Source organism: Esox lucius, chromosome 13 (assembly GCF_011004845.1).
Source record: "Esox lucius isolate fEsoLuc1 chromosome 13, fEsoLuc1.pri, whole genome shotgun sequence".
In the NCBI taxonomy this organism is placed as follows: Eukaryota; Metazoa; Chordata; class Actinopteri; order Esociformes; family Esocidae; genus Esox; species Esox lucius.
In genome coordinates, this window is record NC_047581.1 from 37,815,003 (window position 1) to 37,835,194 (window position 20,192).

Consider the following 20,192-nt stretch of genomic DNA (forward strand, 5'->3'; position numbering starts at 1 on the left):
GTATAATATAGCTCTGTTACCATACACAGTGTAATATACCTCTGTTACCATGGACAGTGTAATGCACATCCACCACCATAAACTGTATAATTTACCTGTCACCACAGACTGTTTAATATACCTCTGTAACCATAGACTGTATAATATACCTCTGTCAACATAGACTGTATAACATACCTCTGTTACCATAGACAGTGTAATATATCTGTTACCAAAGAGGCGGTAAAATACCCTGGTTACCATAGATTATGTAATTTACCTCTGTTACCAAGTGGAGACAACTAGTTCGGAATATACAACAACATTGTCTTGCTATAGACCATGACGATTGTCAGCGACAATGTCCTTGCCTCATAGCAACAACTCCAGAGCAGATTTGGGAGAGTTGAAGATAGAGACATGTCCTCCCATGTACATCGCACCAAATCATGGTGCTTCTTGTCACTGTTTCCTTAACTAAATAGGGAAGTTTATGCAGACAAAAACCTGCAACCTCATGTGAAGTGATGGTGATGGACATGTAGACTCCACAACTGAGGACAAAGATCTCTGAAGTAACCTTATAGATTCTGCATGGATGAATGGTCTCATATCTCTTGCTATGGATTCTCCCACATCTTAAAACATTACACTCAAATATTTTTTTCTTGTTAAGAAGAAATGTGTAAATTTTTTACAATTTGACATAAATTCTATGTTACTATGTGAGTTATTCCAAAAACAATGATTTATTTTAAAGAACTATTAATGGCATTGGTTTAGTATTTGGTTTAGTATTTCACACTGTTTAAAATAGTAATATACTGAATCTCTTACTTTTAGGAGTACATTTTGATCTGCAAGATATGTCATGTAAAACAATAATGCTAAATGTCCAGGAAAAGTTCAGAACTGACCGATCTGAGATTTCTTCTGATGGCTGTGTACAGTATCTTAAGGAATTATTTGATATTGAAAGCCTATTATTGTTAAAATTTCGCAGTTACTTATTTTTAGAAATACTCAAAAGATAATAATAGCCGTTATAAAAAAACAACAGTCTGCCATTAAAAATTATTGTTTATGATAGTTCTGAATTCCATGTCCGCGTCTCACCAAAACGTACCTTGCATTTTCGCTTGTCGTGTTACATGAACATAACATTCATGTTAGTCATAAGGTAAAATACAAGAGGTTAAGCTGCGTAGCCTGCAGTGTTGTGCAATGTGCCATGTTAATACTGTAAACGTCGCATGAGGAAATATAGTTCTGCATCTATTTTAAAACGCACCGACCCCCGTCACAGACACAGTTATTTACTGTACTGTGTCATCACACTAACTCTGATGACCCCGCAATTTTTGGAAGTTTTCCCACAGCAAATCTCTTTAATCAGAAAGCTGAAAGGAGGATTCCATTCCTTCCCTCTTTCACTCTCAGCCACTGTCTTTCTCCCTCTCAGTCTTTTCAGTTATGAATAATTAGTGCTGCGCAGCGGCTCTATTAAAACTTGTTTCCTCGTGCGTAAAATGCCGCGCATGCTGCGTCTTGGCACTGAGGAATCCTTGGGAAGGAAAACGTGCGCTTGTCAGTTTCGGCCTTATTTCTGGTCTCATCGTTGCTGTTGGAGCAGAGCTGGTGTTTGACGGGAAAAAATCCGGATGAGAGAACGAGCGTCTTTCGGAGCTCAAGCATACATTCGGCAGTGAGCTCACTGAGTTGGAAATAAATATATCGGTGTGTGCCAGGCCAGCGGAACGATTTCAGGACTCCAGAGGCAGCTAAAACACAACACGGAGCGTACGGCCGGGGTAATGCCCACGAGAGCTAAGCTTGTGTGCGCGCACAGTTCCACAGTGGCACTGCACACAGAGCTTCTCCGAGAGCAGTAGATCCACCATCTCCAAAACAACATTCTGGAAGAAGTGGCGTAGGAACGAAGAAGACGCAGACAGTTTCCTTTTAGGAAGAATGAATGCTCCTTTCTCCCTTTTTCCCTTCGCTGTGCAGTTGATTTTTGCCACTGTCTCGGTATCCGCCGCCGCAATCACTGGATCACTTGGATACCTCTCGCTGGAGGACCACGATCTGGATAAGGGTTCGGTCAGTGGTTCGGGACGCAGGACTTGCAGACTGTACTGTCGGGTTGGTATTGGTTTTCATCTTCAGATCCACACCGACGGGCGGGTCAACGGCAGTCATGAACCAAATCAGTTGAGTAAGTTATTATAACTGTTTTGCTGCAGGCCTGTGAATCGCATGTTATATTAATAATGGTTCATAGTACAAAATGAAAGAAGGTCATACTGAAATGACATTCGTCTGTCTACTGGTTGTATATCTGTGTTCTACCCTGAAAAAAACTAGTCCTAAAGTAAAAACAAAAGTTGAAATGGAAAAAGAAATATTTGAGTAAAGCAAAATAAATCTGTTAACATGGTGAGGAGCATTTTTGCAGTTATAGAAAGTCTTGACTAATTTATCAAGATATTTTGTCTTACATTATGCATATTTGTATGACCTTCATAATTGGACATTATTGTTATATTTTATCCATCTAGGATCGACTATATTTTTTTAAGTGCAGTAAAAAATCTATCAAATAAAAATTAGAATAAATCATAAGAAAAGCTCAGCTGTGTTTTGTTATTACAGGACACTCCATAACTGTTCAATAGCACACTATCATTTACAAATAGGGTTAGATTTGTAGTGTAGCTACTCTTGGTTGTCCCAGATATACCTGGACTCAGGTGGCCAGGAGAAGCTGTTGACGGGACTGGACTTAGATCATCAGGCTTTAGGGCTTTTGTGTGACTCTTTGGGACACTGGCAGGTCCGGTTGTGCAACAGCTTGACTACTGACATAATTTCTGAACAGTGTGTAGGAACATGCTGCTTTCTGAACAGACATGGATCAGTCATTCTGATCCCATACTGTCTACATACTGTAAGTGTTAACTCCCATGGCAGAGTAATACCCATCTGATTTCGAATTTTGATGAATGCTTAAAATGTCTGGTCACAGACGAGCTGATGAAACAATTACATGCAGCAATGTTTGGCTTTGACTTTTGAATGGTTAGATTTATTAACCTGGGAAAAAAACATCTGAAAGAACATTTTCAGCAACATTAGCAATAGTGAACTGTGCTTCCTGTACTTCCTGTATTGGATCACACTGACCCAGAGTGTAAACAGTCAGAAGTTTAAACAAGCAACTGTATAATTGTAGCAACAAGAATGGGAAAAGTGTGTTTGTGTGTCTAAAGCCAACCCAAACATACCATATAAATGTTGAACTGACAGTTGAGAGGCTTCACTACCCAAAACCCAAACGTCTAATTGACTCAGTGAACTGTTTAAAGCGGATCTGGAAAATGCTCTCATGTACTCTTTGTCTCTTCAATTTCACAGTCCTTTTTTAGAAAACCTGTCATGTCACAACCCATGTAGACTGGGTAGTTTGCTGAATGCCAATTTGCTCTCTGTGGATGTTTTCACTGCTTGAAATTCCGTAGCTTGTGGCCATTTAGCGGACAGGCGAATCCGTTGGGTCCAGAAAGATCTGAAATGAAACAACCGAGATGCAGTTGGAGTGCCGACATTCAGCTTTAATTCAAGGGGTTGAAATATCATATGAAACATTTAAGAATTGCAAACATTTTCATACACAGTCCCCTTATTTCAGGGGCTCAAATGTAATTGGACAAATTTACACAATCATGAATAAAATGTTTATTTTTAATACTGTTGAGAATCCTTTGCAGGCAATGACGTCTGGAATGCATGGACGTCACCAAACGCTGGGTTTCCTCCTTTGTGATGCTTTGTCAGGCCTTTACTGCAACTGTCTTCAGTTGTTGTTTGTTCGTGGGTCTTTCTGCATTAAGTTTGGTCTTTAGCAAATGAAATGCATGCTTGATCAAGTTGAGATCATGTGATTGACTCGGCCATTACAGAATACACCGCTTGTTTGCCTTGCTTTCACAGTATGTTTTGGGTCATTGTCCATCTGTAAAGTGAAGCTCCGTCCAATAAACTTTGCTGAATTTGGCTGAATCTGAGCAGACAATATATCCCTATACACTTCAGAATTCATCTGGCTGCTTCGGTCTTCTGTCACATCATCAATAAACACTAGTGACTCAGTGCCATTGGAAGCCATGCATGCTCATGACATCACACTGGTGATGTGGTATGCTTCGGATCATGAGCTGGTCCAAACCTTCTCCATACATTTTTCTTCCCATCATTCTGGTACAGGTTGGTCTTAGTTTCATCTGTCCAAAGAATGTTGTTCCAGAATTGGGCTGGCTTTTTTAGATGTTTTTTGGTGAAGCCTGATCTGGCCTTTCAATTCTTGAGGCTTTTGAATGATTTGTAACTTGGGGTGAACCCTCTATATTTGCTCTCCTGTAGTCTTCTCTTTATGGTAGACTTGGATAATGATATGCCTACCTCCTGGAGAGTGTTCTTCACTTGGCTGGATGTTGTGAAGGGGTTTTTCTTTACCATGGAAAGGATCCTACAGTCATCCACCACTGTTGTCCAGGTCTTTTTGTGTTGCAGAGCTCACCAGTGTTCTTTTTATCTTAGAATGTACCAAACTGTTGATTTGGCCACTCCTAATGTTCCTGATATCTCTCTGGTGGATGTATTATTATTTTTTTAAGCCTAAGGATGGCCCGTTTCACATTCACTGATATCTCCTTTGTCCGCATGTTGTGGGGTTCAGAGTAACAGCTTCCAAATGTGAATACCACACTTGGAATCAACTCCAGACCTTGTACCTGCTTAATTGATCTCACAGCCTTTTGAGTCAATTATCCAATTACTTTTGGTCCCTTGGAAAAGAGGGGGCTACATATTAAAGAGCTGTAATTCCTAACCCCTTCCTCCAATTTGGAGGGGAATACCCTCAAATTAAAGCTGAGAGACTGCACAACAGGCAACATAACCAAACTTGTGTCAGTGTCTAATTTTTTCCGGACATGAATGTAGGTTTAATGCATCCATGTTCCATCAGAGAGAAAAAGGATGGACACCCTCTTTAAACCTGGTTCCAGCATAAATCCTTTGTCATTGGTCGTGCCCTCAGTCTGATTGTGTAGATGGTTAAAAGCCACAATGTGATTTGATTGAGATCAGGTCTCATTGGTGAATGAGTGTTTCTGTGTTGTAGTGTGGTGAATGTTACCAGCTGCTTTGCAGAAATTCTCACACAACTCAGTGTCCGTATGGCTAATGTAATGGGAACGCTACCTGAGAACCGCACCAGCCCTCAGGATGTCATCCAAGTTTATCATCGGTGAATTTTCACCAAGATCTTGAGTTTCATTCCTTTGGCTCTGGGGCATACCGTTGAACACCTTCCCATTGCTGTTTCACCTGAAAGTAAAAATAAGTAAAATACCCATGAAACACACATCACCTTCCAGGAGTATTATCTTATTCCACATTGTTGTTATTACTTCCCTGTACTTGCTTTTTTGTTACTTGGTATTTTAAGTGGATTTTAACTATTTATCTGCTTAAAAATTGCACCCCTTTCTAATAATGAGTAAAAACCCTCAAACCCAATGCAAATCTATTATCTATTACAGGTTACTCTAGAAATAGCAGTTATTTTACTACACAGGTATAACAGGAACTTGATGGTCTTCATGGTCATAACTCAAATTTGAAATCCTTTTAGATGGGCCAAGGTGTAAACTGGGGATTCTTTGATGTGCTTAGATAAAGGAAACCAAGCATCCATCAGTCACAGCAACGTTTTGTTTCTTTTTTCAGGTATTCTGCCAGAGAGAAAGAGAGATTGAGAGATGAAGTAAAATACAGAGAGAGACCAGGAGATGCAAAGAGCAAGAGAAACAGAGAAAGGAGCCCAATTAAATAGTAATAAATAGTAGGCCATATAAAGTGTATGAACAGTATTATGATTATTTTTTGGGGGGCTTTGTTTTGGGGAGTCCCACCGAGACCAAGGTCAGCTTTGCAAGGGGGGCATGCATCAAATATTTAAAAAAATGACACAGGAATTTAAATATTACTCCTGTAAAACAACCTTATTCAGCAGAGGTCCATTGAATGAAATGTGTGTTTTTTGTCTGCTCAGGTGTTCTGGAGCTCTTTGCTGTATCTCAGGGGGTCATCGGTGTCCGAGGGGTCCACAGTAACCGATTTCTGGCCATGAACAAGCGAGGAAGGCTTCACGCTGTCGTAAGTACCCCAATAGGTATCCTGAAACTGGTATTTGCAGCACTTGTTTCTACCAGGGCCTTTTGTGTTGGTCCCTGGAAGGTCCTGGGGACCACTGGATACCCTAGCAGTTAGGAGTGGCAGACCAAAAACCACAGAGTTGCTAGATCGAAACCCCAAGGTGAAATACATTCTGTTTAGCCATTAGAACATAAAAAATGTGTTGATGTGTTTCAGGTATTCCAAAAAGTATCCCATTGTTTTTGGAGAAGACACTTGCAGAAAATGCATTGTCAATGGAAATGACAACACATGTTAATTTTATTGCAGATTTATATATTTGCTTTTCTCATAACTAAATTAGATTTCAAATGAGCTCCCAGCAGTCATTCAGTCAGTGAGTCAGTCAGGTGGACTGTCAGCCTGTCAGCCAGTGATTCAGTCAGCCAGTGATTCAGTCAGCCAGTGATTCAGTCAGCCAGTCAGGCATCCAAGCAGACAAACACCCTGCTGTTAATAGCTGTTTAGCTAGTCAGCAGTAGGGACATCTATCTGTCTGGGTAGATAGACACAAGCCTTTAGCCTGACTGGGTAGATAGATAACAGCCTTTAGCCTGCCTGGGTAGATAGATACAATCCTTTAGTCTGTCTAGGTAGATAGATACATGCCTTTTGCCTGTCTGTGTAAATAGATACAAGCCTTTAGCCTGTCTGTGTAGATAGATACAAGCCTTTAGCCTGTCTGGGTAGATAGATACAAGCCTTTAGCCTGCCTGGGTAGATAGATACAATCCTTTAGTCTGTCTAGGTAGATAGATACATGCCTTTTGCCTGTCTGTGTAAATAGATACAAGCCTTTAGCCTGTCTGGGTAGATAGATACAAGCCTTTAGCCTGTCTGTGTAGATAGATACAAGCCTTTAGTCTGTCTAGGTAGATAGATACATGCCTTTTGCCTGTCTGTGTAGATAGATACAAGCCTTTAGCCTGTCTGGGTAGATAGATACAAGCCTTTAGACTGTCTGGGTAGATAGATACAATCCTTTAGTCTGTCTAGGTAGATAGATACATGCCTTTTGCCTGTCTGTGTAGATAGATACAAGCCTTTAGACTGTCTGGGTAGATAGCTACAAGCCTTTAGCCTGTCTGTGTAGATAGATACAAGCCTTTAGCCTGCTTGGGTAGATAGACACAAGGCTTTAGCCTGTCTGGGTAGATTGATACAAGCCTTTAGCCTGTCTGTATAGATATATACAAGCCTTTAGCCTGCTTGGGTAGATAGATACAAGCCTTTAGCCTGCTTGGGTAGATAGACACAATCCTTTAGCCTGCTTGGGTAGATAGATACAAGCCTTTAGCCTGCTTGGGTAGATAGACACAAGCCTTTAGCCTGTCTGTGTAGATAGATACAAGCCTTTAGCCTGCTTGGGTAGATAGACACAAGCCTTTAGCCTGTCTGGGTAGATAGATACAAGCCTTTAGACTGTCTGGGTAGATAGATACAATCCTTTAGTCTGTCTAGGTAGATAGATACATGCCTTTTGCCTGTCTGTGTAGATAGATACAAGCCTTTAGACTGGGTAGATAGCTACAAGCCTTTAGCCTGTCTGTGTAGATAGATACAAGCCTTTAGCCTGCTTGGGTAGATAGACACAAGCCTTTAGCCTGTCTGGGTAGATAGATACAAGCCTTTAGCCTGTCTGTATAGATATATACAAGCCTTTAGCCTGCTTGGGTAGATAGACACAAGCCTTTAGCCTGTCTGTATAGATAGATACAAGCCTTTAGACTGTCTGGGTAGATAGATACAATCCTTTAGTCTGTCTAGGTAGATAGATACATGCCTTTTGCCTGTCTGTGTAGATAGATACAAGCCTTTAGACTGGGTAGATAGCTACAAGCCTTTAGCCTGTCTGTGTAGATAGATACAAGCCTTTAGCCTGCTTGGGTAGATAGACACAAGCCTTTAGCCTGTCTGGGTAGATAGATACAAGCCTTTAGCCTGTCTGTATAGATATATACAAGCCTTTAGCCTGCTTGGGTAGATAGATACAAGCCTTTAGCCTGCTTGGGTAGATAGACACAATCCTTTAGCCTGCTTGGGTAGATAGATACAAGCCTTTAGCCTGCTTGGGTAGATAGACACAAGCCTTTAGCCTGTCTGTGTAGATAGATACAAGCCTTTAGCCTGCTTGGGTAGATAGACACAAGCCTTTAGCCTGTCTGGGTAGATAGATACAAGCCTTTAGCCTGTCTGTATAGATAGATACAAGCCTTTAGCCTGCTTGGGTAGATAGATACAAGCCTTTAGCCTGCTTGGGTAGATAGATACAAGCCTTTAGCCTGTCTGGGTAGATAGATACAAGTTTTTCTCTTTCTGTGGATTAGTGAGGAGTCTGAAACAGAAGATGGAGAGAGAGAGAAAGAGTGGGGAGGGGAGGGGGGAGAGAGACAGAGTGAATGAGAAGAGAGAGGAGACAGAGATGGGAGGGGGGAGACAGAGATGGGATGGGGGAGACAGAGATGGGAGGGGGGAGACAGAGATGGGAGGGGGGAGACAGAGATGGGGGGGGGCAGAGATGGGAGGGGGGAGACAGAGATGGGACGGGGGAGACAGAGATGGGAGGGGGGAGACAGAGATGGGGGGGGCAGAGATGGGAGGGGGGAGATAGACAGGCAGTGAATCAAACGGAGGGAGAGAGTGAAAAACAAAAGGGTGAATGTGAAGAAGAGCCTATAAGCTGCTGACACACTGGGCCATTAGTTAGTCCAGCTGTACAGACTCTATCAGTGGAGGAATAGTCTGGAGTCTCCCTTTTCTCTCACACACACACACACAACGCACGCACACACACACACAACACATGCACACACACCCACACACACACACACACACACAACGCACGCACACACACACACTTTCACAGGCCTACACAGCTACAGTTCTCCGTCGAACCGTCTGGGGCCCTAAACCTGGGGACCCGGCCCTGACACACACACACACACACACACACGTAATATAAAGACAGATCAGAGCTGAGCTGGGGGAAGGGGAGGCTAATCGGGTGTCACACTGTCTGTATTTTCTAAACCCATCTGTCATATTTAATATGTAGATGTTTTCACAGGGTGGGAAGACAGGAGGGTGTTACTGGGATTCAGTCAGCCATTACAAACATCATCTCTTCAAAGGTGAAAGGTCACCGGGAGTTATTGAATGACAGCAAGAGGAAGAGAAAGAGAGGAAGAGAGAGAGAGGAAGAGAGAGGGAGAGAGAGAATGGGAGAGGTTAGGGAGGGAGGGACCTCACAGTTCTGTGCTGTTATGACATTGGGTGAATCTAACTTAACACCCCAGCCTGCTCAGAGAGCGCTTAGCATGTGTTGCTTTGGTCCCTGTAGGATTGTGGCACATGGCAGTTTTTAAAGAGTGTAACAAATCCTTCAGGGTGCTCGCAGGTTGGACAGCTGTCCAACCATTTTAATTTTAGACAATAAGACCTCTGGTCTCCTTTTGCTCCGGGTCGTTAAAACTGAATTGGATCCCTGGCCGAAAAGCGATGACAGAAGAATAGAAGCGTGGAATCCTTGCATTGCTCATCATCCTTCCTCAACATTCCCCGGCACGAAAGGTTGTAAAAACGTTCTAATACAGTTGGCTGTTTAGCAGAAGCTTTTATCTAAAGCCACTAGCGGGATTCAGCAAACGTTGAGTTGCAAGCGCAACGCTTTTAGCCTCACTGGACCCAATGGAGGGAGAAGATCTAGACGTCATGATTGCTTGGGCCCGCGATCTCTCAGCCTGTGGAACCACGGCCACGGCGACGCATTGATGTGCATCAGGAATGGGACTGAGGAGCCTGAAACACTCATCCACCCACAACCGTCCATGGCTTTCCCATACAGTTTTCCTATTATTATTCAGAACAACAGAGCCCAGAGGCGTAGCATCGTGCTGGTTGTGACTTCAGAACATCTCGCAGAGTTTATGTTTCCACGCAGCGGTTCTGCCGGGTGGCCTTGTGACTGGCGTGTTTATGGCTAAGAGGGCACCAGGTTCTGGTTTGCTGCTCGGTTTAACAAAGCAGAACAGTGTTTTTTTTCCAGAAATGACAGGATGAGGGCCTCACAGCGCTGCGTACGTGGGCATCTCCCCGCCTGCCTGTCCCATAACGAAGTTGACAGGTTCCCACAGGCGGTATTTTTAGCAGTTAGGTTGCACGTTAAGTTGCTTTGTGCTAAAGGCTTTGTCACATTATTTCATATTCGTCCTATATGAGTTTGTGGTGTTGTCGGCCCTGGTGTGGTGTGGTGTGGTCTGGTGTTGTCGGCCCTGGTGTGGTGTGGTCTGGTCTGGTGTTGTCGGCCCTGGTGTGGTGTGGTCTGGTCTGGTCTGGTGTTGTCGGCCCTGGTGTGGTGTGGTCTGGTCTGGTGTTGTCGGCCCTGGTGTGGTGTGGTCTGGTCTGGTGTTGTCGGCCCTGGTGTGGTGTGGTCTGGTCTGGTGTTGTCGGCCCTGGTGTGGTGTGGTCTGGTCTGGTCTGGTGTTGTCGGCCCTGGTGTGGTGTGGTCTGGTCTGGTGTTGTCGGCCCTGGTGTGGTGTGGTCTGGTCTGGTGTTGTCGGCCCTGGTGTGGTGTGGTCTGGTATGGTCTGGTGTTGTCGGCCCTGGTGTGGTGTGGTCTGGTCTGGTGTTGTCGGCCCTGGTGTGGTGTGGTCTGGTCTGGTGTTGTCGGCCCTGGTGTGGTGTGGTCTGGTCTGGTGTTGTCGGCCCTGGTGTGGTGTGGTCTGGTCTGGTGTTGTCGGCCCAGGTGTGGTGTGGTCTGGTCTGGTGTTGTCGGCCCTGGTGTGGTGTGGTCTGGTGTTGTCGGCCCTGGTGTGGTCTGGTCTGGTCTGGTCTGGTGTTGTCGGCCCTGGTGTGGTGTGGTCTGGTCTGGTGTTGTCGGCCCTGGTGTGGTGTGGTCTGGTCTGGTGTTGTCGGCCCTGGTGTGGTGTGGTCTGGTCTGGTGTTGTCGGCCCTGGTGTGGTCTGGTCTGGTCTGGTGTTGTCGGCCCTGGTGTGGTGTGGTCTGGTCTGGTGTTGTCGGCCCTGGTGTGGTCTGGTCTGGTCTGGTGTTGTCGGCCCTGGTGTGGTCTGGTCTGGTCTGGTGTTGTCGGCCCTGGTGTGGTCTGGTCTGGTCTGGTGTTGTTGGTCCTGGTGTGGTGTGGTCTGGTGTTGTCGGCCCTGGTGTGGTGTGGTCTGGTCTGGTGTTGTCGGCCCTGGTGTGGTCTGGTCTGGTCTGGTGTTGTCGGTCCTGGTGTGGTGTGGTCTGGTCTGGTGTTGTCGGCCCTGGTGTGGTGTGGTCTGGTCTGGTGTTGTCGGTCCTGGTGTGGTGTGGTCTGGTCTGGTGTTGTCGGCCCTGGTGTGGTGTGGTCTGGTCTGGTGTTGTTGGCCCTGGTGTGGTGTGGTCTGGTCTGGTGTTGTCGGCCCTGGTGTGGTCTGGTCTGGTCTGGTGTTGTCGGCCCTGGTGTGGTGTGGTCTGGTCTGGTGTTGTCGGCCCTGGTGTGGTCTGGTCTGGTCTGGTGTTGTCGGCCCTGGTGTGGTCTGGTCTGGTGTTGTTGGTCCTGGTGTGGTGTGGTCTGGTCTGGTGTTGTCGGCCCTGGTGTGGTGTGGTCTGGTCTGGTGTTGTCGGCCCTGGTGTGGTGTGGTCTGGTCTGGTGTTGTTGGTCCTGGTGTGGTGTGGTCTGGTCTGGTGTTGTCGGCCCTGGTGTGGTCTGGTCTGGTCTGGTGTTGTCGGCCCTGGTGTGGTGTGGTCTGGTCTGGTGTTGTCGCCCCTGGTGTGGTCTGGTGTTGTCGGCCCTGGTCTGGTGTTGTCGGCCCTGGTGTGGTGTGGTCTGGTCTGGTGTTGTCGGCCCTGGTGTGGTCTGGTCTGGTCTGGTCTGGTGTTGTCAGCCCTGGTGTGGTGTGGTCTGGTCTGGTTTGTTTTGGTCTAGTTTGGTTTGGTTGATCAGTCAGTGTCTGCTTTTCATTCCTCGGTTTTCATTAACACACAGCTTCCAAAATAAGACCTAGATGACCAGCTGAAAGTAACTAACCAGTAACCATAATCATTTTTCACTCTTCCTTTGTATTTCATTGATCCCTGGTTAAATATGTAGTGTGTTAATGAGCAGATGGCCACTGAGATTATCTGGGCAGGTTCTTATATTCCACTTACATGTTGGGCAACAATTCACACGTTCATTTCACATGTATGTTTTCTTCAGTACAGGGCAAATTTAAAACCCTTCTCTATTGAGAATGCCGTGAAGTGTTGCGTTCAGACTGGAACAGCAGCCATCCCTGTAACAAGACGCTGTTGAACCAAAACCCCAAGAACTGAATATAAATAATGTTGAATTTCTCTCGTGTTAACACTACTAATTTAAATCACAGCTAGACACACACTCACGGGACACACACACACACTCAGCTGAGACTGACACACACACATACACTCAGCTGACACTGACACACACACACACGCACACACTCAGCTCACGCACACACACTCACTCAGCTGGCCACCATCTGGAGGGGACCTGTTGACATACCTCCGTGTTACCGAGGTCTCGTGTTTCTGGGACTCCTGCTCTGATTAGATGATTGCCTTTATGAAACCATCGGCCCTCTCACTTTACAGGAAACTGTTCATCAAACATGCCTCTCAGGGGACGCCGTCTTCGTGAAACTCCAGTGGTGACATTCATTTCCTTGATTGAAAATCCTTGCCAATGGTGAAAAATCCTGCCCCCCCATCCACCCACACCACACACACACACGATATTGCAATATAACATTTTGGGAAGTCTCCAACATTTTAAATTCTAGATACGCAGGAAGATTCTTGCCCCAACAGGTTGATTAAGTTAGGATACAGCATATGTCCAAGAACCACGTTTATTCTCACAGCGGACTATTGACCTAATAGTTAATATGTCATCAAGTCACAAGAGACACAAAGAATATTGAGAATATAAAAGACAATTATGCAGTATTTACTGTCACTTCACTGAGTTGTATTCATACTCTGTCTCCATTCTTATCTCTAATCCTATTCCACTTCTCCATCTCTCTATTCCTGTTTAACTTCTGCATCTTCCTCTATTCCTATTACAAAATCTGTTACGTTACCAACTGATATATTCTAATCGGATAACAGATTTGAAAGAAATTATTACTTTTGGATTACTTCCACTGAAAAGAATAGGTGCTCGAAATAATTATGACACGTTGCTTGTTTGATTGTTTTATTTAATGTTTTAAAAACATTGTTATTTGAACAAAAATAGCAATTGAGCACCTCAGTTGTATGTGTGATTATCATGCGCGCAAAGGTGGACGCGCGTAACCAGTTTAGTGACTGATGAAGCGCTAGCTTTCGTTGGTGAAAACAGTGTAGCTACAGTACGATAATATTAGCCGACCCATTTAAATGTGATTTAGTTATCTACTCGACACATCTTTCTCAGAACAATGATAGGCCTACCTCGTGTTATACACTCACCTAAAGTATTATTAGGAACACCTGTTCAATTTCTCATTAATGCAATTATCTAATCAACCAATCACATGGCAGTTGCTTCAATGCATTTAGGGGTGTGGTCCTGGTCAAGACAATCTCCTGAACTCCAAACTGAATGTCAGAATGGGAAAGCAATTTAGAGCGTGGCATGGTTGTTGGTGCCAGACGGGCCGGTCTGAGTATTTCACAATCTGCTCAATTACTGGGATTTTCACACGCAACCATTTCTAGGGTTTACAAAGAATGGTGTGAAAAGAGAAAAACATCCAGTATGCGGCAGTCCTGTGGGCGAAAATGCCTTGTTGATGCTAGAGGTCAGAGGAGAATGGGCCGACTGTTTCAAGCTGATAGAAGAGCAACTTTGACTGAAATAATCACTCGTTACAACCGAGGTATGCAACGAAGCATTTGTGAAGCCACAACACGCACAACCTTGAGGCGGATGGGCTACAACAACAGAACACCCCACTGGGTACCACTCATCTCCACTACAAATAGGAAAAAGCACAAGCTCACCAAAATTGGACAGTTGAAGACTGTAAGAGTGTTGCCTGGTCTGAGGAGTCTCGATTTCTGTTGAGACATTCAGATGGTAGAGTCAGAATTTGGCGTAAACAGAATGAGAACATGGATCCATCATGCCTTGTTACCACTGTGCAGGCTGGTGGTGGTGTAATGGTGTGGGGGATGTTTTCTTGGCACACTTTAGGCCCCTTAGTGCCAATTGGGCATCGTTTAAATGCCACGGCCTACCTGAGCATTGTTTCTGACCCTGTCCATCCCTTTATGACCACCATGTACCCATCCTCTGATGGCTACTTCCAGCAGGATAATGCACCATGTCACAAAGCTCGAATCATTTCAAATTGGTTTCTTGAACATGACAATGAGTTCACTGTACTGAAATGGCCCCCACAGTCACCAGATCTCAACCCAATAGAGCATCTTTGGGATGTGGTGGAATGGGAGCTTCGTGCCCTGGATGTGCATCCCACAAATCTCCATCAACTGCAAGATGCTATCCTATCAATATGGGCCAACATTTATAAAGAATGCTTTTAGCACCTTGTTGAATCAATGCCATGTAGAATTAAGGCAGTTCTGAAGGCGAAAGGGGGTCAAACACAGTATTAGTATGGTGTTCCTAATAATCCTTTAGGTGAGTGTATATTTTTCAAGTTTCAACGTTTATTTGTATAATACACCAAACAACACAGCCAAGAAGAGTTGCCATGAACAACTCAAGACAGGAATTTTTTTTGAAGATTAGGCAAATGTTAGATAGATGTAAAATGGGACAGCCTTCAAGATAAAACGTATGGAATTAATCACAAAATTTAAGGAGAAAATGTGTGTTGGGAAGCACTCTCCTGAAGGATGATGATTTGCATTGATGCAACCACCTCAACTCTGTCCGTACAGGTAGGCCATGTGATTCTACTTGCTTTGCATCTCAGAATATTGCATCCATCGTTATCATTGGCTGCCGAGGACACTGACTTTAAGCTAAGAGTGCAGGTGTATGATCACAGTTTATTTCATTTGCGTTTTGAAAATACATCGCTGGTGATTACACTGGTTACGTTCGCGCGGGTAAAACTTATTTGTGTGTAGAGGTTCACAATTGCAAACGTGCATTCCCATGCCTGGGGTTTCTGCAACTTTTGACAATGTTGGTGGTTGTGGAGCAAAACAAAATTACTGCAGATTTAGTGTGTGTGCGAAAAGCTACGGATATCTAGATTTTTATATACAACAATGTCAAAACCCTTTTTGAGAAATTGCCATTGATTTTTCAACAATGTTTTGAAGCAATTAAAAACTTGGATAAAACAAATAACAGAAAAAGCTAACACATCCTTCTATTTTGGCTTATGTTCAGATTTACAGCCAGATTCTGGAAGATCGAGGGTTATTGGACTAACTGGAACAACTGAATATCTGACAGAACTTTAGCATGTTATGTAGAGATGTGGTCCAATCATATTGAAGTAGAAAGCAATGGTTTAGAACCCCTTTCCAAAGGCGCTGTACAAAACCCATAAGTTAAAATGCAAATAAAATTTTTGGCCAGCTATGTAAACTCTAACATTGATTGAACCCGCAAAATGTGTTCAATTGGTTATAGGTTATTCTTATTTGTTTTCTAATGCCTCTTAATATGAAATTAATCTAAAAGTAATTAAAAGTAATCCGATTACATTACTGAATTTGAATAATCAAAAAGTTACCTTACTGATTACAAATGTGGACAGGTAACTTGTAACTATAATGGATTACATTTAAAAAGTAACCTACCCAACCCTGTTCCTATTCCACTGCTCCATCTGTCTCAATTCCATTCCACCTCTCCATCTGCCTCCATTCCTATTCCACCTTTCCATCTGCCTCAGTTCCATTCCACTTCTCTACCAGTCTCCATTCCATTCCACCTCTCCATCTGCCTCTATTCCATTCCAACTCTCCATCTGCCTCCATTCCTATTCCACCTCTCCATCTGCTTCAATTCCATTCCAACTCTCCATCTGCCTCTATTTCACGTCTCCATCTGCCTCCAGTCCTATTCCACCTCTCCATCTGCTTCAATTCCATTCCAATTCTCCATCTGCCTCTATTTCATGTCTCCATCTGACTCCATTCCCATTCCAACTCTCCATCTATCTCTGCACACTACAGGTGCAAAGATAGTTTCTCTTAATTCCCTTACTGCTTTGCCATGTTACTCTTAAACACACACAACTCTGCTCTTGGCAACATCATTCATCTGTCTTTTTGTTTTTTCATTTTTTTAGGAACGTTTCACAGACGACTGTAGGTTCCGGGAACGTTTCCAGGAGAACAGTTACAACACATATTCCTCGGTGTTGCACAGGAACCACCGGACCGGCCGGAGCTGGTACGTGGCCCTCAACAAGAGAGGCCGAGCCAAGATGGGCTCCAGCCCACGGGTCAAATCACAGCACGTCTCCACCCACTTCCTCCCCAGACTCAACGTTCATGACCTGCAGAGCCAACAAGGCTTCTCTGTCACCGACAGGACCAAGGACCGGAGGAAAAGCCGTCCTCAGCCATCACAACCCAGTTCAGTCACACCGGCACAGAACAAACCGCCTCCTCAACCCAAGGTGGTTGTTAACACAGCCGGGAAAAAGGTTCAGACAGTCAAGTACTGGCCCAAGTTTCGGTTTGGATAGCCCCAATGAGTGGCCTGATTGGATGGATTATTGGGCAAAGATTTTCTGTTGGCCTTGAAAAAGGTTTTAATTTGAACTTTTTACTATTATTTCAATCATTCCACTTGTCATGGAGTTCAAAACCAAAGGCTGTCAAATCCAAGCTTCATGATTAAATCCATGACCAATGCAATGGTTGGAGTGGGACATTCTTTTGAAGGGGGTCCCTGTCTTTCCCCCCTGAGAAAATATCATGCACTTTGACCCTGTCCTTTCTCTAGTTCCATGTTAGTCCTCAAACTGAAACACCTTATTTTTGTATCATTGTATTTAATCAATTCTATAATGAGGTCAGGCTATTGTATTTTTATAAATTGTATACTGTATACTGTGTATCTTAAAGGGATAGTTCAATCTTAAAGGGCCATTGTGTAGAATCCTGCTTCTAATGTTTACTAGACTAAATGTTAGACAATAACACAACTTGTCTCCACCTCCCCTTCCCAATCCATACAAGACCGGAATAGTATTGACTAGTTGACATGATAAAAATGAGCTGTAAACAATTTAGCAGAAAATCACTTTTAAAACAGTAGCTTCAAACATCAGATGTCTTATGGTTATGCTAGTAGTATATTAATAATATTAAAAAAATATATATTTTCATTTATGACCCCACATGGAGTCTCAGGTTGACAGATATAAAAAAAAAAAATCATCAAACATACACTTTGTTGATTAACTATATCTTTAGAACTGCTGATCAATGAAGCATTTATTGAAATGAAAACCAACAGTAAATTCCCACATAGTTTGTGTGGCATATACAGAAAAACAGGGAAAAACAAAGGTACAGTATCTCAAATCAGAATCCCAAATCTAGATTTCTGAGTGAACTATCCCTTTAATCAACAAACTAAAATCCCAGGGTAAGGAAACTAGTTGATCTCCAGCTTTGTGAACAGCCGGGATGGGGGTCAAGGGGAAAGCTATGCATCAGAACCATCCTATATTTTAGCAGCTGGCTGTCACTAGAGAAAAATCCCCTGTCATGACCCTGTGGCCTGAAGGCATTCCTCCCAGGACAGACAGTTCCACAGGGATAAAGATGCCTGGGGGGACTCACACGGCCCAGGTTTTTGGAGAAGCCGTAGGTGTATCGGATGGCAGAAAGGCAGACGGCCTCAGTCCATGTGGCCTCCCGATGCCGTTTCTTAATTTGATCATCTGTGGGAGCAGGGATTTTCCTGCACAGCTTTGATTTTCATCTCTGGCTGGGTTTGAACTAGAGTTTGCTAACATTAAACTGTGTTAGCCCTCTAAGATAGCAATCTAACGCAAGTCTTCAAGTGTCAAGCAAGGTTGTTTTTTCATACAACCCTGTTTCCAAAAACATTGGGATGCTACATAAAGAGTAAATAAAAACAGAATGCAATAATGTGCAAATCATTTAAACCACATATTCAATAGTATGTAGTACAAAGACAAAATATCAAATGTTGAAACTGAGACATTTCATTCTTTTTTTTTTTAAATATGCCCACTTTGAATTTGATGCCAGCAATAAGTTTTACAAAAGCTGCGACAGAGGCAACAAAAGACTGGAAAAGTTGTGTAATGCTAAAATACTAAACCAGGTGGAATATCACACAACTAATTTGGTCAATTGGCAACAGGTCAGTAACATGATTGGGTATTAAAAGATCATTCCAGAGAGGATAGGTTTGTCAAAAGTGAGGATGGGGAGGGGTTCACCACTCTTTGAAAGACTGGTTGTGGAAAAATGTAAGAATAACGTTTCTTGACGAAAAATGCAAATTGTATATTTCAGCAAGACAGTGCCAAACCATATTATGTACATAATACAACAGCATGTCTCCGTAGTAAAAGAGTTTGTGTGCTAAAATGGCTTGTCTGCAGTACAGACCTGTCACCCAATGAAAACATTTGGCGCATTATGAAATGAAAAAAACGACCAAAGTGACCCCAAAATGTTGAACAGCTGAAATCCTATATCAAAGAAGAATGGGAAAACATTTCACTTTCAAAACTACAGCAATTGGTCTCCTCAATTCCAAAATGCTTACAGAGTGTTGTTAAAAGAAGAGCTGTTGCAACACAGTGGTAAACACGCCCCTGTCACAACGTTTTTAAATGTGTTGCTGGCGTCAGATTCAAAATGGGCATGTATTTTCCCCAAAACAATATCATTTCTTAGTTTCAACTATTTATAGGTAATTTTTGTACTATTTTCAATTAAAAACTTGGGATAAAATTTGCACATCATTGCATTCTGTTTTTATTTGCATTTTACACAGCGTCCCAACTTTTTTGGAAACTGGGTTGTATAACGAGTTGTTCTCAGCGTGAAATCAACTCCAGTAGTGGGTAAGAGACTGTTTTTTACACCTGGTAACTTTCATCCACACAGACCTCAACATTTTGTTACTAATCTTTATTTATTATTATGTATATTTGTGCCTAACACTATTCCAGGCATCATGACATCACAATATTCCGAAGGCACACTGAACGTCAGCGGTCAACACTTTCTGTTGTTAAAGTTTTGAAGTTTTGTCTATAGATTTTATGGAAATTTGACTTTCCCAAAGAGTGATTTAAAAAAAAAATATTGAATCTGTGAAATAAACAAATAATACAGAATGTAAAGAATTGTAAATCTACTGGTTTTCTATGTGTACGTACGTAGTTATATTTTACTACCTGTATTAACAGAACAAGCTGAAGGCATTAAGTCTATGAACAGTATTATAACAATACTATGTTTATTATACAAAGCACTGTTTTTATCATCTTATTTATGCAAATATATTTGTACCTGATATTTGTTTTTCAGGTCCTGCACTAAAAAATCAGAGTTGTTTATTCAGAATATAGTTGTTCATTTTCCAATAGGGCATCGGTATTAGACACAACTGCATGTGGGAATGGCTTACAGTGTTAGACTGGAATGAGTTGTTCAATCTAAACGATGATCAAAATAAATATGGCAAAGTCCTTTCCTAAAACCTACCACACGTTTCCAGTAGCCATTTTGTGTTATTAATAAGTTATGTCAGTTTAGGCCAACCCAAAAAGCAGATGATATTCTCCAGCTGGGGTTTATAGTAAATTCTCAGCTTTTCAGTGATACTCAGCATCTTGCACTAAACTGTATGGATGTTTTTTTTGGCCTTGAAGAATTGTCTTTGATTCCCCCAGTGTGTCGGTCCATAATGGCTGCAGCCCCCACGTGACCTACAAGGAAACTGTGTCCAACGCTAACAAGGACGTCCAATCAAC

General features: G+C 43.1%; 1 protein-coding gene across 1 annotated transcript; it reads left to right on the plus strand.

Annotated features, from left to right (window-relative positions):
• The first annotated feature begins 1,582 nt into the window (after positions 1 to 1,582).
• On the plus strand, positions 1,583 to 17,047 carry fgf5 (fibroblast growth factor 5). The gene is made up of 3 exons (XM_020052468.2): positions 1,583 to 2,197; positions 6,098 to 6,201; positions 16,509 to 17,047. Exons 1-3 carry the CDS (start codon positions 1,951 to 1,953, stop codon positions 16,908 to 16,910), a joined length of 753 nt encoding a protein of 250 aa, XP_019908027.1. The 5' UTR covers positions 1,583 to 1,950; the 3' UTR covers positions 16,911 to 17,047.
• The last annotated feature ends 3,145 nt before the right edge of the window (positions 17,048 to 20,192 follow it).